At 35.2% G+C, this 13,843-nt stretch overlaps 1 protein-coding gene across 1 annotated transcript; it reads right to left on the bottom strand.

Moving 5' to 3' along the window:
- Positions 1–6,886: 6,886 nt before the first annotated feature.
- On the bottom strand, positions 6,887–13,407 carry LOC110024632 (plasma membrane ATPase). Its single transcript, XM_020724705.1, has 15 exons — positions 13,181–13,407; positions 12,139–12,258; positions 11,815–12,042; positions 10,679–11,440; positions 10,459–10,581; positions 10,262–10,366; positions 10,031–10,175; positions 9,539–9,942; positions 9,417–9,449; positions 9,240–9,321; positions 8,998–9,158; positions 8,732–8,905; positions 7,682–7,864; positions 7,411–7,592; positions 6,887–7,319 (listed from the first exon to the last, which is right to left on the bottom strand). The coding sequence occupies exons 1-15, from the start codon at positions 13,235–13,237 to the stop codon at positions 7,223–7,225; spliced, it is 2,856 nt and encodes a 951-aa protein (XP_020580364.1). The 5' UTR covers positions 13,238–13,407; the 3' UTR covers positions 6,887–7,222.
- Between the last annotated feature and the right edge of the window lie 436 nt (positions 13,408–13,843).

Raw genomic sequence — 13,843 nt, 5'->3', positions numbered from 1 at the left:
ATATATATATATATATATATATATATATATGATTATAAAGGTACAATTAATTTAATTAATTATGTGAATACAAATTTGATAGGATAAAATGTTTATGATGGCTATAATAATCAACTTTTGAGACAGGACTTAGTGACTAAAAGGAAAAGTAGACATGGATGATGAACTCGTGGTCAAGCATAATTTAATACATGGTATTTTGTTTCTTATATTTTATTTTTACATGTAATTTTATGGCAATCAAGCTCTAAAGCTCTTAAATTTTTTTGATTAAATTAATTTAAAATTTATTGTTATGGCTATTAAAGGACTATTTTAAATTTTTCTATCATTTTTTTTTTAATCCTACCCATGTTAGACAAATCAACACAAAAAAATAGAAGGGTATATTTTTAAACCAATTTTTAAAATTGACTTTGTTAACAAGTCATCATGAATAAGCTAATGGCCTTTTGTTAGGCAATAAATATATCACATCAAGTTATTTATTTATGTTCATTAAAGTTTTGGATGAATATCCATGTTAGGTTCTTAATGGGTCTTCACTAAAGTTACATGTATATTTAACAGATTATCAATGACCCATTTTCTTAGTTATAATCACAAATAAAAAATTTTAATTCATAATAATTTAATTTATTGAGGACACTTCAAGATCTTCATCGAGATATGAGGGTATATTGTCACACCCTAGGTTTAGAAGGTAGTACACACTGACAACTCAATGAGCATAAATAAATATAAGCATGTATTGTAGAGCAAATGAAAGCTTGCATACAATCAATATACATAATAAGGAAAGATAAAGTTAATTCCACTAAATTAATAAAAATTACAATCATAATCTAATAAGGGAATAAGACAACATTAATTGAAAACTACATGAAAAGAAACAATTATGAATGCAAAACAATTCAAAACCAAATTAGAAAACAGACTAAACTAGTATATAAATATAAGAATTCACAACCAAAATCTATTGCTAATAAATTTTCTCCTATGGTGAGGTTCCACCAATACTCTAGTCGAACATGTAAGAAAATATCAACATTTGCAAGTTTAATGAATCAGACCTAGCAATAAGTAATACTTCTTAAAACATAAATGACAAAGTATTTGAGCATGCAGTATAGGCAATATAAGAAAAGGATTTTCAAAGTATATGCTAGTAACATAACTATTGTCATCTAATTATCACACAATAGTGATATTGCAACAATAAAAAAGTGGCAGTGGCAATGATCCAAATAGTCCAGGCTATCATTATGCTTATGAATCATGAAAATTAGACATTGTAATTATACTTTTTTTCTTTTTTTGCAAATATTCATATAAAGTAATATCAAGTATACATCCATAAATCTACACATGACTCATTATTCATTTGTCTTTTCCCAACAATAATTGAACATGCAAGTGTGTGTATAGTCCCTAAAACAAGAGAAGATAGGCACTAATTCCATAAAAATATAATATTTCTTTCTAAGAACTCATCAATCTAACTAAATTATAAATAAAGTTATTAACACTAACATAATATTACTTTAATACATGTGCATCATACATATGATGATCAAGTAAACTATCTCTTTCAATACATGCACATCACATGGAATTTTAGAGGATAGGGATTCCATCTCTTTCACATATCTTCTTTATACCTTCCTTCCTCACTGAATTTTCTATTTTTTTTTTTTAATTTAAATAAATTCCCTTTTTCTACTTTAAAGAAGGGAAAAAAAAAAGAGCTGAAAAGATATTTGGAATAATTAAAAGTCAGAAAAAGCAAAGCTCTTAAATATGCTGGTCATATGCTCCACTTCTCCTACCACTGTGCAGATTCTACCTACTGTTGGAAAGCAATATATTATTCCAACTCATTAAGATCCTCTATAATTATCACTTTATTATCCAAATTAAACTTGATTGAGGGTGCTTAAGGCTTAATTAACTTAATCAAAGCATAATTAGGTTTACCACTAATCATTAAAAATTAAGCTCGCAATCGGCTGAGATACTCAGGAGGTTGGCACGATCTCTTAATAAGGGAATTTACATACGTACCACATAATTCTTATGTATTTAGCAATCGGCTGAGATACTCAGGAGGTTGGCACCATCTCTTAATAAGGGAATTTACATATGTACCACATAATTCTTATGTATTTACATATCCAATACTTAAACATTCATATTTACACATATATTGCTCAAATATTTAACATGGCATCAAAATATCATAATCATTATCTTCTTAAAAATGATATACACATATTCATGTACGAGTTTATGCATCAAAATGTTATAAATGTAAATATTAAACTTTAAGTCATTGATATGTAAATATAATTTTCAAGTATTATTATATTTCTCAAGAATTTACATAAAAATATTCATTAAGATCTGAAGAGTGCTCATATATTTTTATACATAATAGTTTTTATTTTTATAGTCAACTTATTGAGTAATAATACATCAATCTAACTTTAACAACTCTGGTTATTAAATTTGGCATAAGTTACAAAGATATATAAAAATATATATATATATTTATGTTTTTAAAAGACTATGGCTTTATGAATAAATATAAAATATGACAAGTTTAAAATATGAATAGAAATTTACTCTTTCTTTTAATATATGAAGTCAAATATGTAAAAAGATAAAGTTATTGTAATAAGTGTAAAGTATATTTTTACTTTTAATATATAAAGTCAAATATGTAAAAGATAAAGTTATTGTAATAAGTGTAACGTATGTTTTTATATATGTGTTGGATCCATGTTGGATTCAAGATTCTGCTTCGAGTCATACCCAAGAATTAGAGTGGTAGGAACCTTGAGGGAGGGAGAAAAGAGGAAGAGAAAATGCACAGCGACTTGCCCTTTGGGGGGAATTGAGGTATTCTCGGAGCCCTTGTGACTCATTTTATATATGGGGAGGGAGAGAGCCCAAAAAAGTAACTCTAACATGATTTGCTCTTTTTATTTATAAGAGATAGAAGAACAAATGATAAGGTTGCGTATTTTACTATTTCTTTAGGAAGGTCATACAGGATATTCTAGTTGTTTACATTCTGGATTTTTCGCTCGCCAGGTCTTTTAAGTTGGGCGACTGAGCGGGTCTTGTTCGCCTTTTGACTAGGGCCGGTCAGCTTCTTCAGGGTAAAATGTTGGTCGGGTTTGATGTAAGACGCCAACACGGGCGGGTGGATTTGTGAGTCTTCTCAATTTATCATCGAGGGGTCTCCTCGTCGAGATTTGCGTTGACACATTTTTTATGTACAATATGATAATCTATGAAGAGAAGATAACTTTTTTTTTTAATTTTAAGATATTAAAAAGAGTGAGCAATTCAAAACGATATATTTTTATATTTCATCCACACATTTTTTTCTACTCTCATGTACTTTTATTTATTATGCACATAATCTTTTTTTTTTTTAATAATGAGCAAAAAATTATAAGTTGTAACTCAAATTTATAATTTTGGAGATATTGTATTCTTCTATAATCAAGGAAAATTTACATCCATAACACGCAATGCTTTTGTATTTAATCTCTAACAACTAATTTATGGTATTTACATTCATCACACTTTGGTGTCCTAAGCTTATACATAATGTATATTTCACAATTTAAAAAGTTAAACTAGTAATATGTTTTATGTCACTTTCAAATTAAAGTTTTGGATATGTAAATACATACTAATTTTCTTTTAATATATGAAGTCAAATATGTAAAAAGATAAAGTTATTGTAATAAGTGTAAAGTATATTTTTAGATATGTGTTGGATCCATGTTGGATTCAAGACTGTGCTTTGAGTCATACCCAAGAATTAGAGTGGTAGGAACCTTGAGGGAGGGAGAAAAGAGGAAGAGAAAATGCACAGCGACTTGCCCTTTGGGGGGAATTGAGGTATTCTCGGAGCCCTTGTGACTCATTTTATATATGGGGAGGGAGAGAGCCCAAAAAAGTAACTCTAACATGATTTGCTCTTTTTATTTATAAGAGATAGAAGAACAAATGATAAGGTTGCGTATTTTACTATTTCTTTAGGAAGGTCATACAGGATATTCTAGTTGTTTACATTCTGGATTTTTCGCTCGCCAGGTCTTTTAAGTTGGGCGACTGAGCGGGTCTTGTTCGCCTTTTGACTAGGGCCGGTCAGCTTCTTCAGGGTAAAATGTTGGTCGGGTTTGATGTAAGACGCCAACACGGGCGGGTGGATTTGTGAGTCTTCTCAATTTATCATCGAGGGGTCTCCTCGTCGAGATTTGCGTTGACACATTTTTTATGTACAATATGATAATCTATGAAAAGAAGATAACTTTTTTTAATTTTAAGATATTAAAAAGAATGAGCAATTCAAAACGATATATTTTTATATTTCATCCACACATTTTTTTCTACTCTCATGTACTTTTATTTATTATGCACATAATCTTTTTTTTTTTTAATAATGAGCAAAAAATTATAAGTTGTAACTCAAATTTATAATTTTGGAGATATTGTATTCTTCTATAATCAAGGAAAATTTACATCCATAACACGCAATGCTTTTGTATTTAATCTCTAACAACTAATTTATGGTATTTACATTCATCACACTTTGGTGTCCTAAGCTTATACATAATGTATATTTCACAATTTAAAAAGTTAAACTAGTAATATGTTTTATGTCACTTTCAAATTAAAGTTTTGGATATGTAAATACATACTAATTATGTGGCATGCATATAAATGCCCCGCTAGTCCATTCACAATAATACTGCCCTTCATCGGATCCTTTGGGATCGAGTGGTTCCAAACAAGACCCGTGTCACCAATCAAAATGAATAAAGACATCCCGTTCGACCAGAGATCAATTGACCCAACATATGAACGAACCAAGGCTAAAACAAACAATTAGGTGACCAAGCCAAAGGGCAGACGAACCGTAAGGCCAGGTAACATCTCACAGTTTGTGCAGCCGAACCGAAGAATGAACCACCAAATGTCTTGATCGTACAACACGGAACCGGTCATTAAAAAATAATTCACATTATCCTTAGTCCTCTATTTCAAGACTGTGCTTTGAGTCATACCCAAGAATTAGAGTGGTAGGAACCTTGAGGGAGGGAGAAAAGAGGAAGAGAAAATGCACAGCGACTTGCCCTTTGGGGGGAATTGAGGTATTCTCGGAGCCCTTGTGACTCATTTTATATATGGGGAGGGAGAGAGCCCAAAAAAGTAACTCTAACATGATTTGCTCTTTTTATTTATAAGAGATAGAAGAACAAATGATAAGGTTGCGTATTTTACTATTTCTTTAGGAAGGTCATACAGGATATTCTAGTTGTTTACATTCTGGATTTTTCGCTCGCCAGGTCTTTTAAGTTGGGCGACTGAGCGGGTCTTGTTCGCCTTTTGACTAGGGCCGGTCAGCTTCTTCAGGGTAAAATGTTGGTCGGGTTTGATGTAAGACGCCAACACGGGCGGGTGGATTTGTGAGTCTTCTCAATTTATCATCGAGGGGTCTCCTCGTCGAGATTTGCGTTGACACATTTTTTATGTACAATATGATAATCTATGAAGAGAAGATAACTTTTTTTTTTAATTTTAAGATATTAAAAAGAATGAGCAATTCAAAACGATATATTTTTATATTTCATCCACACATTTTTTTCTACTCTCATGTACTTTTATTTATTATGTACATAATCTTTTTTTTTTTAATAATGAACAAGAAATTTTAAGTTGTAACTCAAATTTATAATTTTGGAGATATTGTATTCTTCTATAATCAAGGAAAATTTACATCCATAACACGCAATGCTTTTGTATTTAATCTCTAACAACTAATTTATGGTATTTACATTCATCACACTTTGGTGTCCTAAGCTTATACATAATGTATATTTCACAATTTAAAAAGTTAAACTAGTAATATGTTTTATGTCACTTTCAAATTAAAGTTTTGGATATGTAAATACATACTAATTATGTGGCATGCATATAAATGCCCCGCTAGTCCATTCACAATAATACTGCCCTTCATCGGATCCTTTGGGATCGAGTGGTTCCAAACAAGACCCGTGTCACCAATCAAAATGAATAAAGACATCCCGTTCGACCAGAGATCAATTGACCCAACATATGAACGAACCAAGGCTAAAACAAACAATTAGGTGACCAAGCCAAAGGGCAGACGAACCGTAAGGCCAGGTAACATCTCACAGTTTGTGCAGCCGAACCGAAGAATGAACCACCAAATGTCTTGATCGTACAACACGGAACCGGTCATTAAAAAATAATTCACATTATCCTTAGTCCTCTATATATAAATAGAGAAATATTAAATATAAAAATTACTAATTCCTAGTATTTTTTACACACACTAACACTCTCTCTCTCTCTCTCTATAATTTGGGTCAACAATCTTTCTCTCTCTCTCTCTCTATAATTTGGGTCAACAATCTTATAATAATGAAAGGAAAATAAAAAATAAAAAAAATTATTAAATTACCAAAAGCAATGCGGTGAATAAGAAATATTTTTTTTAATAAATGCTATATTTTTAAAATTGAATGAATGCTGTTAATTTTGGTAATTTAATTTTTTATGCAATACGGTGAATAAAAGATTATTTAAAATTGAATGAATGCTGTTAATTTTAATTATATTTTGTTGAGATCAGAACAACTGATGATTGGCTATAAAAATATCTGCTCTTCTCCTGCGGCTAAGTCTTAATTTGTCTTCATCATCTAAAGTCAAAACCCCCCCGAAGCACTTGTCTGTTTCTTTGGCTTTCTCTGTTTCCTGCGTTTCCTCCACGCACGTGGACCTGACAGCTTTTAATAAATTCTGATGCAGAGAAATTTTTAAGCTAACAGAGAACGAGGGCAGGAAAATCTTGCTTGAGTTTTATAATTATTTCAAGGCTTACATCACCCATTCTCTCTCGAATGGGCTAACAAAAAGAAAAAAAAAAAGAAAAAGAAATATATCATATGCTCTTCATAGCTTTAACAATAATAAAGACTATATAAGAACATGGTGAAAGTAGAAGGTAGGCAGAACTAGTGGAAGGAATAAAAAACAAAAAAACAAGAACTAGAGTTCAGTAGATAAGTTTGGCGGAAAATCCAAGCAACCATAGAATACAAATAGAGAAGGATTCATCCATTTATCTGTAGTCAGATATAAGATTCAAACTCATTCTTCTTCGTGCGCAAGATCAGACTGTGTAATGTTGCTGAATGGTATCAATGTCGAGACCCTTCAGTTTCACCACTGACTCCACATGTCCCTTCAATGTATTCAGCTCTCGGAGCCTAAGATTCAATTTCCATGTAGAAAGTTAGCACCAAAAAAAAAAAAAAAATTTTTATAGCTATGATGAAAGCAGGAAAATCTAATACTTACCTTGCAACTTCAGCTCGCCGTTTGGCCTGCTCGGCTATCTCAGAGAGCTCGCGGTAGCTGCTCTTGTCGCTGAAGAGGGTATTAGTCTCAGGAGGCTGCAAGCCATGGAGGGTTCTCTGCGCCATGGCCCATTGTGCCTCCCTTTCTTCTCTGCCATAATCCTTCTTGGAGGTGAAGGCGGTCTATGGCAACCAAAGCAAAGATTAATCAGTATTTTGAGAACTGCAGCAGGGTAAAGTTGGCATGAGGAAGGGAGGGAGAGCTTAATTACCTTCCTCTCAATGAGGGTATCCCATGCCTTTCCACTGAGAATGTAGCGGATGGCAAACTTCAACAAGTCAAGAGGAAGGAAGAAGACGACACTGTAAAGCCAGATAACTCCAGCCCAGCCCCACCCACAGCCTTTAATTTTAGCAAAGCCCCAGTTGGCGTAGACAGCAATAAAGGTTGCAACCTGCCAAAAAAGAGAATATTTTGTGCCATGTCAGTATGTTTCCAGTTGAAAGATGAGTCATAGCAAATGGATTAAGAGGAAATCCCTGTGGAACCGCATAGATAGAACATGCCAAGTCTAGCTTGTCAAGTTGTTGTGGGGTTTATTTTTTTCCCTAAAAAGACAAGCTATTCAGATTTAATTGATGACTTCATTAGGAACGCTTTGAAAAATGTATTGTTTTTTCTAAGTCGTATCAAAGTTTTTTTTTTATATATATAAAAAAAAGGGGAGGCTTTATATTATACATTATAATAGAAATTGGTTAGATTTTCTTTACAATCAATCATAGCAGTACAATATGATCAAGCCATCAATCAGTGGAGAATCTGAATAAAACCCTTGTGCGCTAATCTGCTGTCTCGTTCTCTATTCTTTTGGCTCTCTGTATTTGTATGGATTTCATCTATCTACCAACATATGCTTTTAGATTTCAATGGCTTAGGAGCAAGTGGGAGAATCTCTAGTGATGGTAGCATCTTGGCAGGGTCCACCACCCCAATAAAGTAGAAATCAGGGAGTGGATGATAGGAGGCATCTTAGAAAGCCTCTCATTAACCAGCAAAAGAAATAGGAAGGTCAGGAAGTGGGATTTGACAGGGAATTTGCATCCTTATACTTTTTAAATATGTGTTTATTTGTATCCACAGGTCATTATAATGATTTGCTTCTAACTTCAAGTACAAATTCTCTGAAAAAAATAAAAATCCAAGCAGTTCTCATTTCTGAAGAGGAGGTAACAAGCAATACTATATGAAGCGTTTTCTCTAATGTATTAATAAGCTTATCAAATTCCTAGAAAAAGGACGGGTTTGAGGCTGAACTTACAAGCTGAGCAATGATGAAAGCGCTGACCAAGAGAAGTCCTGGGCGTTCGATAAAGAACCAGCTTCGAGATCGAGTCACAAATATGAGGGCCTGGCTCACAATGCTCACTTGAAGGTAAAGTGCTGCCATCATCTCATGATTGCTCAGCCTCAGTGATCGAACCCCAAACTTGTCCTGCATACAAGCAAAGATTATATCAACAAAAAAATTTTAAAAAAATGGTAATATAACCTGCAAATAAAAATTGAACAAATAGAGATACAAACCGAAAAGAAGTCGGTTTCTTTCATAGCCCAAAAGAAGATGACAGTCATCAAAGCCAAATAACTACCCAACACAATTCCAGTAGCAAAAATTTCTTTAAGCTTCCAGCTGTCAGGTACAGGAGAAGGTTTCACTCGATCTTTTGAGATCGTCATAATTGTACCTAACAATTAAGCAAAAGAATTATTTATGTCAGATTAAAGTTAAATTATTCACTGAAAAGTTCAAATTAACACAACCATACCATCATTAAGAATTGCAATAATCAAAACCATGAAAGGTGAGAAGTCAAACTTCCAAATTAAGGCAATAAGCATGAAACCAACCTGCAAATATCAACAGAAGAGTCAGATGTAATACAGGAAAGATTCATAAATATTAATGTTTTACTTAATTTTTTTTTTTTAAATTTTGCACTTACCACAATACGAATGGTGATGGAGACCGCATAAATCTGAAAAAGTTAATAAAATATCAATTAGTCCCAAAGATCACACCTGAAGACAATTAGCAATTTTGTAAACACATACAGCAAGAAATTACCGTGTAGTTCTTCATTCTCTGGAAGATAGCTCTGCTGGTTAACACGGCACTGATAATGACACTAAGCCCAGGCTCTGTAAGAACAATATCTGAAGCACTTCTGGCAGCATCAGTTGCGTCTGCAACAGCAATTCCTATATCAGCCTTCTTCAATGCAGGAGCATCATTTACACCGTCTCCAGTCATTCCACAAATGTGCTTTCTCTCCTGCAGCTTCCTCACAATTTCATATTTGTGCTCTGGGAACACTCCAGCAAAACCGTCAGCCTTTTCTATTAATTCATCAACAGGGAGAGCATCAATTGATGCGTCCCTATTCTGGCCCAACAATGCAGAGGAAGGATACATGTTAGTCCCCATTCCAAGCCTTCGGCCAGTTTCCTTGGCAATGGCAAGCTGATCACCTAAAAATTGCAAAAATACACGCTTTTGAAATGGGAGTCTCAAGTTACCAGGATGTATAAAGATAAACTAAGAGATGAGCAATTCTACCAGTGATCATTTTGACATTAACGCCGAGATTTAGAGCTCTGCGGATGGTTTCAGCACTGTCATGCCTAGGGGGATCAAAGAGAGGTAAAAGACCGACGAACTGCCATGGCCCACCAGCACTTTCCCTGTTCCCCTCCGGAACATCCTGATAAAGGAATAAAACCACCATGTTCAGAGAGAAGATACAAAAAAAAACTAGTAGAAATGCAGATTAAGGTATAAATTTGGAACCTGGATAGCAACAGCAAGAGATCGAAGTCCACGTTCAGCAAATTTATCAATCACACTATGAACCTTATTCTTAACATCTTCCCTGGCATTGGCTAGGCTAAGTATCTGATTGCATTGACAGATAAATGTCACTTAATTAAAAATAACAACTTTGTTATGGTTTTTAATAGAAAAAAGACGAATAATACTTCATTTACCTGCTCAGGAGCACCTTTGCTGACACGGTGCCAGTGACCTTGAGCATCAATGTAAGTTAATGCAGTCCTCTTGTCAACAGGATTAAAAGGAAGGAAGTGGACCTCGGTGATGCCAGCCCTTGCCTGTGGAGAAAGAAAAACAAGAAGCACTATGCACGATTAACCATTAAAGTTACAAAGAAAAACTTATTCCTGCTTCAATTACTTAATATATTTATACCTCTTTAGGATCTGCAAGCATCCCAACCATGGCAGCATCAATGGCATCCTGGTTTTCAGTCCTCGATGCCCTTGCAGCATATAGAAGAACATCTTCCTTGCTAACTCCCTTAGCGAAAATCTCAACAAGATTTTTATCAATACTCAACTTGTTAAGAGTTAGGGTTCCAGTCTTATCACTGCAAAGCACATCCATGCCTGCCATCTCCTCAATGGCAGTCATCCTTTTCGTAATTGCGCCTTGCTGTGATAACCGATGAGATCCAATAGCCATAGTGACTGACAAGACAGTGGGCATGGCGATTGGGATGCCTCCAATCAATAGGACAAGTAGGTTGTCAATCCCATCCCTATACTTGCGATGTTGTATAGGATACATGACTATAATCTCTACGAGCATGCCAATGGCGATGGAGCAGATGCAAAAATTCCCAATGGCTGTGAGAACCTGCTGGAAGTGGCCAACTTGGTTGGTGCTGTCAACAAGGTGGGCAGCCTTGCCAAAGAATGTATGGACGCCAGTGGCAATGACAACTGCCTCAAGCTCCCCCTGTTTGCAGGTAGAACCAGAGAAGACCTCATCACCAGGGTTCTTAGTCACAGGAAGAGATTCGCCAGTGAGAGCAGACTGGTCAATCTTGAGAGGATCTCCCTCAAGAAGCCGAGCATCAGCTGGGATAATGTCTCCAAGCTTGATACTAATGATATCTCCAGGGACAAGGATGGAAGCATCCTCCTCAGACCACCTACCATCTCTCAGGACCTAAAGCAATTAAGTAAATATCACAAACAGTGAAAAAAAAATCACGGATCATCTTAAGCCAAGCAAAAGTAACTGAAAATCATAAATGATTTCTACGCCATCTTTCTTCACACCATATATAACAAAATTGGTAAAAATAAGAAATCTTTTAGTACATGCTTCAGAACACAAAACCCCAAAGAGCAAAATGAAACATCAAATGGATGTGTGCCGCTTCAATAGGATCCAAAAAGGAAACAACTTTCCTGGACATAAGAGACATAAATGAATTGCCAATTATGTCGAGCAAAGAAAATAGACCACTGCCTGTCATAGGCACCCAAAAGGAAACACCATTCCAAACTTCAACTATAACAAATTTGGATTTCTATTACCTTAGTTTTTGGGGCGAGACGGGCCATAAGGGCGGCGGCAGCGTTACCAGCGTTGTTCTCTTCGATAAATGAAATAGTGGAGTTAATCACAAGGAGAACTACAATTCCAATAAAGTCCTGCCAGTCAGGGTTTTTTCCCCTCGCTGCGATGGCTATGATGGCAGCCGTCTCCATCACCCAAGAGAGGGGATTCCACATAAAGCCAAGAAACTTGAGAAACTTGCTTTCCTGTTTAATAACAAACAAAAAAACATCTTTTTTTTAGAAAAGTACAGTACCCAAGGAAAAAAACGGGAAACCGAACGACTTAGATCAGAAGATGACCGTTTTCTCTTCGAGCCTGTTGGGGCCGAAGATCTGGAGCCGGTTGGCTCCCTCCTCCGACGTAAGACCTTCCTTGGTACATTTCAATTGCTCGAAAACCTCCTCCACGGGAATCCTCTCCTGGTAAACAGGGATGATGACTACATTAAAACCAAAAAAAAAAAAAAAGAAAAAACTTTTTTTCAACATAGAAGGCCGCAAAAAAATAAATCTTTCAGCATCAGGCACGTTTTCGGTTCGGTTCCCGACGCTTTTAGGTGAATCGATCACGGGTAGGACACGGGTTACGTTCTGTGACCTCAGGATAATTGGAGAATAAAGCTAGGGAGCAAATCGGCTGCAAGGACAATATTGCCCATATAACGCTGTTTTTCGTTAACCCTTCTAATAACCTACTGGAAAAAGAAGATTGTGCAGTGTACGGTCACGAAGTACTCAAACCGTTAAGAGCAAACAGATATAGGAGCTGAAAATCCTTCGCCCACGCCAAAAAAAACAGAGATTTCAGGATAAAAAGGAATTTGTACATGGTTCCACTACAACAAATCCATTAAGAAAAAAAAATGTCGCTTATTTCATTAATTTATTCATCTAAAGTCAGAAGACAGGCCTGAAATAGGCGAAAACGATCTTTCAGATCCAGAAAGGCTGCACAACTCACAGCAGGACAAGGAAAGATCGTTTTCTGTGCCTCCCACCCCTCTCGCGCCTCAATAACTTACCAAATCAAAGATACTTAATTTTGTTTTACCAAAACAAAGCGGATGAGCAAATCAAATTGCGTCGAGAGAATTGAAAACCAATACTTTATTTAATTATTTAAACAAAGGCATCCGAGCTTGGATCCATAAACACCCATGCTAACTTTAATCACATGCAATCTCCATCAGCTAAATCAACGAATCCCAGATCATCGCGGTCAGACATTCACAACACAAATCACCAAACAAACGGCGAGAATCAACCCAATCCATTAAAATCATCCAATCGATTAAAAAACAGGAAACAGAACCACAGGATCTCATACAATCAAGCTCCTTACCAGATCAACTGTCTCGTTCTTGATCTCCTCGAGGCTTAAGCCCTTATCCCCCGCCATCTCACCCTTATCCTCCTCGCACCACCCAACGAAACCCTAACAATTTCACAAAGGGGATGGAAGCCGAATAGAATCGCGGAGCCTGAAATCCCTATCTCCCAAATGCCATTTGATCACCCTCTCTCCGACGAGCAGAAGAGGAACGGGAGGGCGATTAGAAATAGGGAAAGGTAGACGGAAGGGGGAGTCTATACGGAAGCACCCACTTTATACCCGTTTCGAGGGCCCCAACAACCACTAAATTTGTTCATTATACTAATTTTCCACATTCATTTTTCTTAATGATGTTATTACATTTTTTTATAAAAATAAATGTTTTCTTAACATTTTCATTTTCTTAATTCTTCATAATTAAAATTCACACAAATTAAATTACAACTATTTTCTGCCTTTCGGCGGATAAAATTATCAAATATCTAATTTTATTTAATATAATGTAATATATATTCTGTCTGATTTTCATATTTTATAAAGGAGGGTTATAATATCATAGTATTTATTGCTACTTCCCTATAATGAGATTTATACATGATATTAGAGGTATTTTGCATATATAAGTCTATCACTTGGTTGTTTTTTGGCTCGGTCGTCTGGGCTAGTATAGCT

This window comes from Phalaenopsis equestris, unplaced genomic scaffold, assembly GCF_001263595.1.
Source record: "Phalaenopsis equestris unplaced genomic scaffold, ASM126359v1 Scaffold000263, whole genome shotgun sequence".
NCBI classification, from domain to species: domain Eukaryota; kingdom Viridiplantae; phylum Streptophyta; class Magnoliopsida; order Asparagales; family Orchidaceae; genus Phalaenopsis; species Phalaenopsis equestris.
Note: the sequence above shows the minus strand (reverse complement) of the source record. Positions and strands in the feature narration are given on the sequence as shown.